This window comes from Ovis canadensis, chromosome 10 (genome assembly GCF_042477335.2).
Source record: "Ovis canadensis isolate MfBH-ARS-UI-01 breed Bighorn chromosome 10, ARS-UI_OviCan_v2, whole genome shotgun sequence".
Classification (NCBI taxonomy): Eukaryota; Metazoa; Chordata; class Mammalia; order Artiodactyla; family Bovidae; genus Ovis; species Ovis canadensis.
In genome coordinates this window covers 92321175-92334405 of record NC_091254.1, presented here as the reverse complement: position 1 = coordinate 92334405, position 13231 = coordinate 92321175, and the positions used below count along the sequence as shown (strand labels likewise).

Below are 13231 nucleotides of genomic sequence, written 5' to 3'. Positions count from 1 at the left end.
AAAATAATGTCTGGGTACTGGTGGGTAATGCTACCCTAAATAACTTGGACTTCCACTGGCTGGCTTTTGTTCATAAAATGCTAATCCACTCAGATGCAGACCTCTATAAAACACTGGGGATTCAAGGCTGTATAGAAATCTCAACTCTCTTCTGCTACATAAGGTAAAGATCTGTTTAAACTAACAGTTTGAAATTATTTTGAAGGTACTAACAAAAAGTCCTTTTCAGAACTTCCCAATTATTTATTAAATATTAACCTATGATATAGAGCCTATAGTGTATTGAGCTAATGATGAACACTAGGTAGACTTCTGTAGTTGTGTTCAAGGTTGCTTTTTGGAGGAAAAATTAATTTTTCACGTCAACCACAATAATGGGGAAGGGAGTCATCTCATTCCACAGGAAAAATTATTACTTGTTATTGAACCAAAAACAGATCTCCTTTCCTTGCATGTGAAATGAAGAAATGTCTTAAATTTGATGCTTGGGGTCCCATGGTGCTGGGAGGGTGTCTTGTAAAGAGCATTGTCTTGATTATTCTCTGACTTTGGAGACGAGAGTAGCAGCTAATACTGTATGTGTGAGAGGCTTTGCAGAGATTACCTCGATTAATTCCTACAACCATCATCTGAGATCAGAATCACCCTTATCTGCATTTTCAGCAAAGATAGTACATGGCAGAGCCAACATCCAAATGTGGGGTCCCTCCCCGAATGGTGAAGGTACCCTAGGTACTCACCAACAACCAGTCAGCTATCTTTAAGGGGAACAATTAACTTCCTGGAGCTGGGGACAAGTTGAAAAGATGAACCAAGTAAGTATCTGCAAGAGAAAAATACGTCTTGAGTCGGCAAATTGGGATAAATATTTGTTTGATTCCTTATTGTTGCTGTTCAGACCCTCAGCCACGTCCAGCTCTTTTCTACCCCATGGACTCGAGCACGCTAGGCTTCCCTGTCCTTCACCATCTCCTGGAGCTTGCTCAAACTCATGTCCATGGAGTCCGTGATGCCATCCAACCATCTCATCCTCTGTTGTCCCCTTCTCCTCCCTCCTTCAATCTTTCCCAGCAGCAGGATCTATTCCAGTGAATCAGTTCTTCGCATCAGGTGGCCAAAGTAATGGAGCTTCAGCTTCAGCATCAGTCCTTCCAATGAATAGTCAGGGTTGATTTCCTTTAGGATGGACTGGTTGGATCTCCTTGCAGTCCAAGGGACTCTCAAGGGTCTTCTCCAACACCACAGTTCAAAAGTTTGATTCCAGAGCACGTGAAAATGCTAAATTACATTCACAGCAGCCTCCACAGTTTGAGTCCTGCTGAACATTGACGGCAGGGCACACAACCCTTCCAGGTGCAGAATAATTAGTAATGGTGTGGACAGTGTGGCTGACTGCTGTCTGGAGCTGGCCGAAAAAAATATGATGGGTTAACTGAGGAGCGTAAAAGCAGATAAGGAAAATGATTTACATTTTGTTAAAGAAAAAAAATGAAAGACTGGAAAATATCCCTGTGACAACTAAGTGTTATGAGTCACTTTAGGGAAAAAATCAGCCAGAAAACCCATGGCTGAAGTGAGGCAACTTGGGCTGCGTCCCGCCTCATGATCAAGAACGTGGTCCCTGCAGTTGGACCTCCTGGACCGAATTCTTGGCTCTGCCTCTGGCCGGCTGCGTGATCACGGGCTGCTTTTGAGTCTCTCTGTGCCCGAATTTCTCTCATCTGAGAAGAGGCATAATAATAGCATCTGCTTCATAGGTTTGTTGTGAGGATGAGACGAATCGATACGTTAAAAGCACAAGAACGGAGCTTGGCAGCAACCCGTGGGGTCCCGCAGGAATGCCACGCGTTCTTATTGGTAGGGTTTTCCTGAGCTGGTTTTCACTTTTCCTCTTCTGTTTCTCACCACGGCTCTAGGAGGTAGGCAGATATCATTATCTTTCCCTTTTTGCTGATGAGGAAATGGCATGGAGGGGATTAAGTGAGTCGCCAAGAGTCAGAATGGGGAGCCAACCAGCTTCCTGGCCCTCAGCCCCTAGAGCTTTCTACTATCTTGCGCTAAAGCCTCAGATGGAAAGGGAGCAGTCTTGCCTTTGGGCCAAATGCATGATGTCATCAAGCCTCAATTCACAAGATACCCGCAACAATATGTACAGCTGGGTCAGGCTTTCTTCGTCAACAAAAGACGAAGCGAGATACACTTCAGACCGCAGCGAGGCAGCACCGGTCTCGCTACCAGAGGCTCTGTTTCTGCCTTTCTCCGGGCACAGGAAAGTTGGGGTAATGCTTCCTGGTCTCCTTCCACTTTGCTCTGCAGCACCAGGATGGCAGCTCTGGGTGGCTGCTTTCCTCGTCCAAGGAACTAAGCTGAAAAGCAGGTGTTCTTTCCGGCTCAGCAGATGCTAAGGCGATAAGCTGCACCTTTCGGAGGCTCTGGGCAATTCAGACCCGGCAGAGCTCTTGGACCCGGCTGGCTCTCTCCTCCCCAGAGGCCCCGTGATGGACGCGTGTCTGAGCTCCGAGCAGCAGCCCCGGCCCCTGGAAGAGGCCCCGAGCCCCCCGGACGATGAGACTCTGCACACAGACGGCACCAGCAGATGCCCGGGAGGTAACCTCCTTCCTCACCTCTTCACCCTCTCACTTCTTTTCCTGGGGATGGCATTTTCCAGTGAACCTCAGGGGCCAGACAGTCCATTTCCTTTGAACTCTAGATCTTTTTCTGATCATGAAACGGTAGAAGGAGGCCTTTATACCAGCAGAAGCGTGGCAGTAATGGTAATAATCCCTACGTCCACAACTTTGTCTTCTCCAAATTCTAGGAGAGTCAGATGTTTGTTAACAAGAACTTTTAAAAAAGAAACGAAATCTAGATTCCTTCCTGCTCTTGGCCAAAATGTATTCCTGGCAGCCGCAGTCTACAGTGAATCCTCGTAAAGCCATTTTCCCATTAGGACAACATAACCAGTCAGGCTTGCATTTCTGGACAGCGAATCAGTAGGAAATAAGTAACAGACATAACAAATGATGTCATAAGAGCCAAGTTATAACATTCAAAACATGTACTGTCGTTGATCCTGGGAAATGCTCTTTCAACTCTGCTAAACCAGGACGGTATTTATTTTTGCTAAGTTGTTTACATAAAAATGCTACTCTGCCTGTCTCCAAAAGCTGACCTCTCTAAAACTATCAGGTGAGCGTGTGTGTGTGTGTGTGTGTGTGTGTGTGTGTGTGTGTGTCTGTGTTAGTCGCTCAGCTGTATCCAGCTCTTAGCAAGCCCATGGACTATAGCCCACCAGGTTTCTCCATCCATGGGATTCTCCAGGCAAGAATCCTGGAGTGAGTTGCCATTCCCTTCTCCAGGGGATCTTCCTGACTCAGGGATCAGAGCTGAGTCTCCCACATTGCAGGCAGATTCTTTATGGTCTGAGCCACCAGGGAAGCTCCCACAGGTGGGCATAGGTACAATAAATGAAAATCATGTGCAGTCAACATAAATTTCTTTATCTTTGTAGCAAGGAAAGGGGTCTTATAGGAGGGATATTTTTATGCCCATGTTTCTTTACAATGTTGACCCAGAAAGGAAGACCATCAGCTTATCATTTGTCATCCTGTGAAAGAATGAGCCATTTATAAATCAGCCCATCAACTTTTCCCACAGTCTCGAGAGGAAAGTTAGCTTCCATGTGGTGATCTGTGAGAAGAAGGAAAGAAGGACTGGTCCAGCCAATGTGGAGGGGCTAGAAACTGGCAGGAAGTGCCCTGGGTTCCTGATGGTCTGCCTGTTCCAGTGACCAGAGGCTCAGATGGAAGGAGGGCAGCCCATGACTCCCTCCTCTTACCCAATGGCCTGGACCAGCTCCTGCATTTTGGGAATTTTTGCAAGCTGTTTTTTAAACATGGCCATTGTTAAAATTTAAGTCATGTAAACATACAACAAAATGGATTACATAAAGGGGAAAGTTATATGAAAAACTTAGGTAATAAATACTCATGTCTCATCACGAATTATCTTCCTACATCTTATGATGATCTGTGCTCTTGAGGCTGTTGGTAGATGTCGCATCCATGGTGGACACGCCCATGATGCTCAGCAGCTGCGTCTCTTCCCTGGGGACGGCCATGTTGGGAGCGATGTCACCATGGTGACGGCCAAATCCTACACATCAGTGCTTCCTCACTGCTCCCAGCCTGGCTGTTGGATCTTCCTGGGCACCACATGGTCTGTTCCTCTGCCTTCTTGCTGCCTCTGAAACCAGCACTGAGTCAGCTGCTCAGCCTACAGGAGAAGATGGGTCCTCTTTGCTGGGTGATAGATTTGAGGTTCCTGTTGTTAGATGTCAGTTCAGTTCAGTCACTCAGTTGTGTCCGACTCTTTGAGACCCCATGAATGGCAGCACGCCAGGCCTCCCTGTCCATCACCAATTCCCGGAGTTCACTCAGACTCACATCCATCGAGTCAGTGATGCCATCCAGCCATCTCATCCTCTGTCGTCCCCTTCTCCTCCTGCCCCCAATCCCTCCCAGCATCAGAGTCTTTTCCAATGAGTCAGCTCTTCGCATGAGGTGGTCAAAGTACTGAAGTTTCAGCTTTAGCATCATTCCTTCCAAAGAACTTGCCTTATAAGAAGTTGGTGAGAATCACAGGCCCCCTTCTCTCCCCAGGGTCTCTCCAGGGCGCACAACAGGAAAAGACGATGTCTCAGGACTAACTTGGCCACTGTGCTTCAGTAGATTCTTACAAGCTTCAAGGAAGTCCACGTTTCTTGTCTTTGTGGTCAGGACAGAGAATTCTCCTTCTGGGGCTGAAATAGTCTAGATCGGAACCCACGGCTGAGAGCTGCAGGTGTCATTCTGTTAATTTACAAATTGGTCACTTGGCTCATGGAGAAGGCACTGGCACCTCACTCCAGTACTCTTCCCTGGGAAATCCCATGGATGCAGGAGTCTGGTGGGCTGCAGTCCATGGGGTCGCTAAGAGTCGGACACGACTGAGCGACTTCACTTTCACTTTTCACTTTCATGCATTGGAGAAGGAAATGGCAACCCACTCCAGTGTTCTTGCCTGGAGAATCCCAGGGACAGTGGAGCCTGGTGGGCTGCTGTCTGTGGGGTCGCACAGCGTCGGACACGACTGAAGTGACTTAGCAGCAGCAGCAGCAGCTGCTGCAGCAGCACTTGGCTCACACTACAATCAAAGACCATTTGAACACTTTTCTATAAAATGCAACACAAATGAATTTCTGGAAAAACATGAAAAAACATACAAAGGCATACATACCCAGAGCCAGCCTCAGTTTCTCATAATCAGAGTCAACGGGCATGGTCAAGCTTTCGTAAATGTTTCTCAGTGTTTACTCCACATGTCTAGACTCTACTGACTGTGACCATCTCACAAGGGTTTGCAGAGAAAGCTGCAGCAGAGAACTGCTCTAGTGCAGGCGGAATTCAGTGAACTGTGAGCTCCGAGGGGTGGACCCTTGATTTGGCTTCTTCAAAGGCTCCCTATCCTTCACACTGCACTCAGCCTCGTCTTCCTTCCTGAACATATATTTCCGACTAGAGCCTACACAAGCTCACTGACAGCTCCTTTCTGCTATTCCATCCCTGGTTACCTGTCTCCAGGGGCAGCTCAGGCAACAAAGGCTGGTCTCATGCACCGCCCCCGACCCAAACTCCTCGCTACCAATGCCTCTCCCTGGAGACACCAGCAGCACCCCCCTCTTCAGCACATGACCCCTCCATGTGCTTGGCATCCTCATTCTGACCTTTTTACTCACTTTATTTTTTTTTTAATTAAATGCTGAAACCCTCTGGGAAACCTGTGACATTCTGGGCTTCCATGATATCATCCCTGATCAGGTGCTCTTTTCCTCTCATCTTATATGATATCTGAGTGCCACTCGAGTGGGTCATGAGTGTAAAGGAGTATTTAAAGGATGAGTAATTTAATAGTCGGGGCTCATCTGACAGCCTCCCCCAGGGCTGTGCAGCTGGCTCGTCTTTGGGTGACCTGTACCTTTTGAGGAGCGGTCGTAGAATGACTTAAGGCACATGTTCCAGCCAGCATGTGGGATGTTACTTCACTTCAAGACCTAAAAATAGTCCGGTCCGTGCCTGCCCAGGTCCTTCTTACTGCAGACGCACAGTCGTGCCATCCTGCCTGGTAGCGTACTTGCCTCCTTGCACCAAAACTAAGGGAGAGGCGGATCCACAGTGCTCTCTGTCCGAAATTGAGGGAGGGGCCCAGGGCACCCGTTGGCGTTGTGTCATCTGATAAAAGTCCCCATCAGACTGTTCCATCCCAGTCACCCCATGATATTCTGTCTGAGCTAGTTTGTGACCATTGTCACCGGTAACATTCTCTGTTCCTAGAAGATGGCTCAATCTCTTCCCATTCTACTAATTGTACTGATAATTAGTATATTTGCAGTGGACCCACAAATTATGGGGGCCTTCCCTTGTGGCTTAGCTGGTAAAGAATCCACCTGCAATGTGGGAGACCTGGGTTTGATCTCTGGGTTGGGAAGATCCCCTGGAGAAGGGAAAGGCTACCCACTCCCATATTCTTGGGCTTCCCTTGTGGCTCAGTTGGTTAAAAATCTTCCTGCAGTGTGGGAGACCTGAGTTCGATCCCTGGGTTGGGAAGATCCCCTGGAGAAGGGAAAGGCTACCCACTCCAGTATTCTGGCCTGGAGAATTCCATGGACTATATAGTCCATGGGGTCGCAAAGAGTTAGACATGACTGAATGACTTTCACTTTCGCAAATCATGAAACCTGTTATTTTTGGTCCCACAGATTCTAATGAGATAGAAGCATCACTTCGAAGCCTCCAGAAATTTGTTCCTACGAATTATGCCAGCTACACCCAGGAGAACTATCGGTTTGTGGGCAAGAAGATTGTCATTCAAGAATCCATCGAAAGTTACGGAGCGGTGGTGTGGCCCGGGGTGAGAGGGCCGTGACATCGGTGCATCAGGGTTTCTGGGGATGGGAATAGCACTTGTGTACAACTGTGTTGCCGTGGGCGCCTTACCAAGTGCTTTAACATTCTGTGCTTCTCAGATGAAGGGTCCCTGGATGGCCCTGAGGGTGTTGCTGGTGTGCTTAGAAGGTGCAAGAACACAGCGTGTCTCCTAGAAACCATTTCTGCCATGCTGTGTTTCCTGAAACACTCTTTTTTAACATTAACATAAACTTGAGCATATTGGGAAGTAGGATGAAAAATTCGTATGAACTGTTAAGAAAGAAAATCAGAAGAAAAGTCTTCAGGGTTTAGATTTTGCAGTGGGCAAAATCTTTGGGGCCATGTCCAACAACCCTCAGGGGTCCCTCACCTTTTACGGTGTGGCTGAAAGTGAACGTGTTAGTCCCTCAGTTGTGTCGGACTCTTTGTGACCCCATGGACTGTAGCCCGCCAGGCTCCTCCGTCAGTGGGATTTCCCAGGCAAGAACACTGGAGTGGGTTGCCATTTCCTTCTCCAGGGGATCTTCCCCACCAGGGAATCAAACTGGAGTCTCCTGCACTGCAGGAGGATTCTCTACCGTCTGAGCCACCAGGGAAGCCTTGGGGAGGTGGAGGAGTGTTTGCTAAACGATTTAGCTGCTCCTTCGGGAAGGCCCGTCCCCGGGTGGCACTCACCGGACCAGCTTCTCACAGGGCAAGACCCACAGGAAGGACACCTAAGCTGCCGCTCCGGAAGCCAAGTCACACATGAGTCTTGGTGGCCCTGGGGACACACCTCCGAATGCTGAAACCCCCACTCTGCAGAACGACCCTTTCTTAAGATCCAAAGGACGCCTCTCCTCAATACGTCCGTTCCCCAGCCCTCGAGCTCTTGCCGCGGGTTGGATGCTGGAGCCACTTCGCAGCTGTGCTTCAGTTTCCATCCCCCCACTCCCAGCCGCCCCTTCCAAGTCCCTCGAGAGGAGCTAAGGATGAATGGACAGACCCACGGCCTTGGGTCTGCCACCTGCCCTGGGGCAGGCCACTGTGAGTGCAGCCGGCGTGTCTCACCTGATCCTGGCCAGCCCCGACCCCTGCCACTCCAGCCTCGGCTACAAATAGTCACAAACCCCAAGCATCCGTCAGAAGGCGAGGCCTAAATGTGTGTGCACACTTGAGCTTTCATGCTGGTTCTTCAGCTCAGGACTCACGTTCCCAACCCGGGTCATGCCCTCACGCTCACTCCCCTAGTCTCTGAGGCCCCCCGGCATCACTAGCTGACCCGCCCCCCCGCTCCCCACCCCGTTGGCTCACACAAAATGCCTCCCGCATCCGCACACATCGAATTCCCTTTATCTCTTCACAGACAGGGCAGGAGGTGGGCAGAAGGGAGTGAAGCAAGAAGGAAAGGGACCTTTGGTTTTCTGTCGAAAAATGCATCTAAGTGTATTCACCTTGGTTCTTTGTCGGTGTGGGGGGGGGGGGTTGTTTTTGTTTTGACTGTGCAAAGTATGCAATTTCTTTGCTACCACCCAAAGCATGGTCCATGGGCTGGCTGATTAGCAAGGCAGACTTGTTAAGAGTTGCAGACCTGAGCCCCACCGGACCTACTGCATGTGGAGGGGTGTCTTTAACCAGGCTCCCCAGTGATCCAAGTGTGCACTACAGTCTGGGAAGCACTGTCCTACCAGAGTGTCTTAGACGAGCTACTTAAAAGACAAATGACTGCCCTGCTGTCCAGTATAGCAGGCAAGGTCCGAGGAAACCTGCTTGCTGATGGGCTCAGGAGGGAGATTTTGGAGAGTTTTAGAGCTCAGTGGTCTTCCAGCAGGTGGGGCGAGGGTCCTGCAGCTCCTCAACTCCTGCTTCTGGAAGAGCTGAGCTGCTCTTCCTCCCTGGGGGTTGATCAAGAGTCTTTGTATACAGGCCCTTTAGCAAGTCGGCACCTCGGGTTTCTTTGACGCAAGTTGCTACTTTCATATTCCACAGGTCAAAACACACCATGGCACGTGTGCTTTGATTCCTACGGACCCCTCAGTAAGCTGGAACTGTGAACATGTCTTCTAGTAGTTCACTGGCAGTGGGGATTGGGGTCTCTGGTTTCCAGCGTCCAGTGACAAGTGTGAATGTTTTCCAGGCCATAGCGTTGTGCCAGTATTTGGAGGAACACACAGAGGAACTCAATCTCCGAGGTGCTAAGATACTGGAAATCGGTGCTGGACCAGGCCTCGTTTCCATCGTGGCCAGTATTCTGGGTGTGTCTGTCTGTCTGTTCTTGAGCTTGTTTCAAAAGATGCTCACCAGGACAACAGTAATAATACATGTTGACTGAATGATGGGCTGTGGTTTAGGTGTTTGGCTGTGATTGCCCTCACTGAGTCCCTGCAAACGTCCGGGCATCTTAGAGACACTAACGTCCAACCCATTGCTTAGCATGTGAGAAAGGTGACATCCTGAAGGGGTGACTCTTGAGTTCCGGTTGTAAACAGCTATTTTATGCTGTGTCCTGCTTTTCATTGCAACTACCATAACTAAGGTTTTGGAAAAAAGAAAAGAAACCAAGTCAGTGAATCCAAGATGAAAACAGATTTATACCCCAAACACCAGCTGTGCGTCCTCGACTCTGCGTAAGAGGTGGGTGTGTCTGGTCTACTTCTGCCTACATGGTTACACATCTATCAAAATCCATCTGGAAATATGGCGATCTACTTTATGATCACTGATCACTTTCTTTTTTAAAATGCCTAAAAGTTAATTTAATACATTTAATAGGGGGGAGAATCATACAAAATAGATCCTCCCCTGTGGAAAGGTGCTGATACCCTCCAGACGAGAAAACCAAAATCTTCAGATAAACACAGTTTTAGAAGGAAAACACCATGCGTTATTATAGTAAAGTGAAAGTGTTAGTCACTCAGTTGTGACTCTGTGTGACACCATGGACTGCAGCCTGCCAGGCTCCTCTGTCCATGGGATTCTCCAGGCAAGAATACTGGAGTGGGTAGCCATGCCCTCCTCCGGGGGAATCTTCCCGACCCAGGGATAGAACCCAGGTCTCCTGCACTGCAGGCAGATTCCTTACAGTCTGAGTCGCCATGGAAGCCCCAAACCTTGGTATGTTAATTACTTTGAAATCTCCCCAAACTATAACACTGTTTTAGCATCTTAAAAAATTTTTTTAAATTTTGTTGGAGTATCATTAACAATGTTGTGATACTTTCAGGTATACAGCAAAATGATTCAGTTATATGTATACAGTATCTATCCTGCGTCAGATTCGTTTCCCATTTAGATTATTGCATAGTATTGAGCAGAGATCCCTGGTGCCACGGTTTCAGTTTCTTAAAAGATGGAAATGTTATTCTATCTCAGTGGTTCTCAACCAAAGGCGGTGTCTGACCCATGAAGGACATTTGGCAATGTCAGGGGACATTTCTGAGCATCATGCCTTGGGGGTTGGCTGGGGAGGTGCTGCTTGCCCCTCGTGGATGGGGACCAGGGATGCTGCTAAACATCTTACAGGGCACAGCGCGGGGTCTACCCCACGAGAAAGAATCCAGCCCGGATGTCCAGAAGGTCAAGGTGGGAAACCCAGCTGCATTTTCCCCCTGAGAGTATGGGTCCACTGGGTTGCCCCGGTGTTTCCAGGTACTCAAGGCAGGTTTTCTTTCTCTCTTAGGGGCTCAAGTCACGGCGACAGATCTGCCTGATGTGCTGGGGAACCTACAATACAATCTCCTAAAGAACACGCTCAACTGCACCACGTATCTGCCGGAAGTGAAGGAGCTGGTGTGGGGGGAGGGCCTGGAGCAGAGCTTCCCCAAGTCCACGCTTTACTACGACTACGTGCTGGCCTCCGACGTGGTCTACCACCATTACTTCCTGGACAAGCTGCTCGCCACCATGGTGTACCTCTGTCAGCCAGGAACGGTGCTGCTTTGGGCCAACAAGTTCAGATTCAGCACCGACTACGAATTTTTAGACAAATTCAAGCAAGTTTTTGACACGACACTCTTGGCTGAATCTCAAGAGTCATCGATCAAACTCTTTAAAGGAATACTAAAATGGGACTGAACGAAACAAAATGCCTTTCGAAACATTAGTGGGTCTGTTGAACAGTGTTAGAAATTTTATAAGATGGCGAAGGTAGTGTGTAGAATCAACGTGTCTACCTAGAATAAACCTGATTATTACAGCAGCTCTATAAAACAACCTATTTCGGATTATCTGGTTAATTGAATATACACAGGCACAGCACGAAAACAGGAAAGTAGCTTTGTTGGCTTCCTGGAGTTCTCAATTAAGTGTTTAATAAATTTTACATGAACACATTAACAAGTGGATGTCCCCTTGTTATTTCTGCTGGAGAGCATGGTCTTAAACTTGTCAATATACACTCGTCACATGCTTTTTGAAACTGAGCTCGGCAGTGTCCATGTATTTTATTTCAAAGACTCTACTTCACACAAATTTCAGCTGTAGCAAAAGGAGAGGGTACAGAGTAATAGAAAAGTTATAGGCTTAACTTAGCAACTTTGGAAAACTCAGCAGTGGCCACAGGACTGGAAAAGGACAGTTTTCATTCCAATCCCAAAGAAAGGCAATGCCAAAGAATGCTCAAACTACCACACAATTGCACTCATCTCACATGCTAGCAAAGTAATGCTCAAAGTTCCCCAAGTCAGGCTTCAACAGTATGTGAACCGTGAACTTCCAGATGTTCAAGCTGGACTTAGAAGAGGCAGAGGAACCAGAGATCAAATTGCCAACATTCATTGGATCATCAAAACAGCAAGAGTTCCAGAAAAATATCTACTTCTGTTTTATTAACTATGTCAAAGCCTTTGACTGTGTGGATCACAACAAACTGGAAAATTCTTAAGAGATGAGAATACCAGACCACCTTACCTGCCTTTTGAGAAATCTGTATGCAGGTCAAGAAGCAAGATTTAGAACTGGACATGGAATAACAGACTGGTTCCAAACAGGGAAAGGAATACATCAAGGCTGTATATTGTCACCCTGCTTATTTAACTTCTATGCACAGTATATCATGTGAAATGCCGGGCTGGATGAAGCACAAGCTGGAATCAAGGTTGGCGGGAGAAATATCAATAACCTCAGATATGCAGATGACACTACCCTTATGGCAGAAAGTGAAGAAGAACTAAAGAGCCTCTTGATGAAAGTGAAAGAGGAGAGTGAAAAAGTTGGCTTAAAACTCAATGTTCAGAAAACTAAGATCATCACTTCATGGCATAGTGACAGACTTTAATTTTTTGGGCTCCAAAATCACTGCAGATGGTGATTGCAGCCATGGAATCAAAAGATGCTTGCTCCTTGAAAGAAAATCTATGACCAACCTAGACAGCATATTAAAAAGCAGAGACATTACTTTGCTGACAAAGGTCCGTCTAGTAAAGGCTATGGTTTTTCCAGTAATCATGTATGGATGTGAGAGCTGGAGTATAAAGCTGAGCACCGAAGAACTGATGCTTTTGAACTGTGGTGTTGGAGAAGACTCTTGAGAGTTCCTTGGACTGCAAAGAGATCCAACCAGTCCATCCTAAAGATCAGTCCTGAATATTCATTGGAAGGACTCATGCTGAAGCTGAAACTCCAATACTTTGGCCACCTGATTTGAAGAGCTGACTCATTGGAAAAGACCCTGATGATGGGAAAGATTGAGGACAGGAGAAGGGGACGACAGAGGATGAGATGGTTGGATGGCATCACTGGCTTGATGGACATGAGTTTGAGCCAGCTCCAGGAGCTGGTGATGGACAGGGGAGCCTGATGTGCTACAGTCCATGGGGTCGCGAAGAGTTGGACACAACTGAATGACTGAACTGAACTGACTGATAGGCATAACACTGGCTGAAACTGAAAAATACAGAAACAGTGCTGGGACGAGGAAATGGGTCTTTTCTAAGGGCCTGAAACTAGTGCTGAGAACACTGTGTACCAGCCCCTGGTGCTTCTTTCCACTGCTTTCAATGGTGTGGTGCAGACACTGGCCACCAGCACCAGAGAGAAAACCTGTCTCAATTTCTAATAGCACTATTTTGCTAGTGTCATCATTTGAATCAACCATCAGCTGCTTTGCAGTATTTCTCTATTGGCTTATTAAGAGACGATATATCCTGTATGCTGTTGGCTTGTAACACAACTCTCACAATGAACCTGTGTTAAGTAAATTATTGGCAAAGACAGTCTCTGAAACAACCAGTGAACAATTTGCTGAAACAAACTTATCAGGAGATAAGTTATCCTTAACAAAATTTCAA

General features: G+C 47.5%; 1 protein-coding gene across 1 annotated transcript; it reads left to right on the top strand.

Annotated features, from left to right (window-relative positions):
* The first annotated feature begins 2211 nt into the window (after positions 1–2211).
* METTL21C (methyltransferase 21C, AARS1 lysine) lies at positions 2212–11276 on the top strand. Its single transcript, XM_069602409.1, has 4 exons — positions 2212–2607; positions 6797–6948; positions 9082–9199; positions 10624–11276. Exons 1-4 carry the CDS (start codon positions 2499–2501, stop codon positions 11016–11018), a joined length of 774 nt encoding a protein of 257 aa, XP_069458510.1. The 5' UTR covers positions 2212–2498; the 3' UTR covers positions 11019–11276.
* The last annotated feature ends 1955 nt before the right edge of the window (positions 11277–13231 follow it).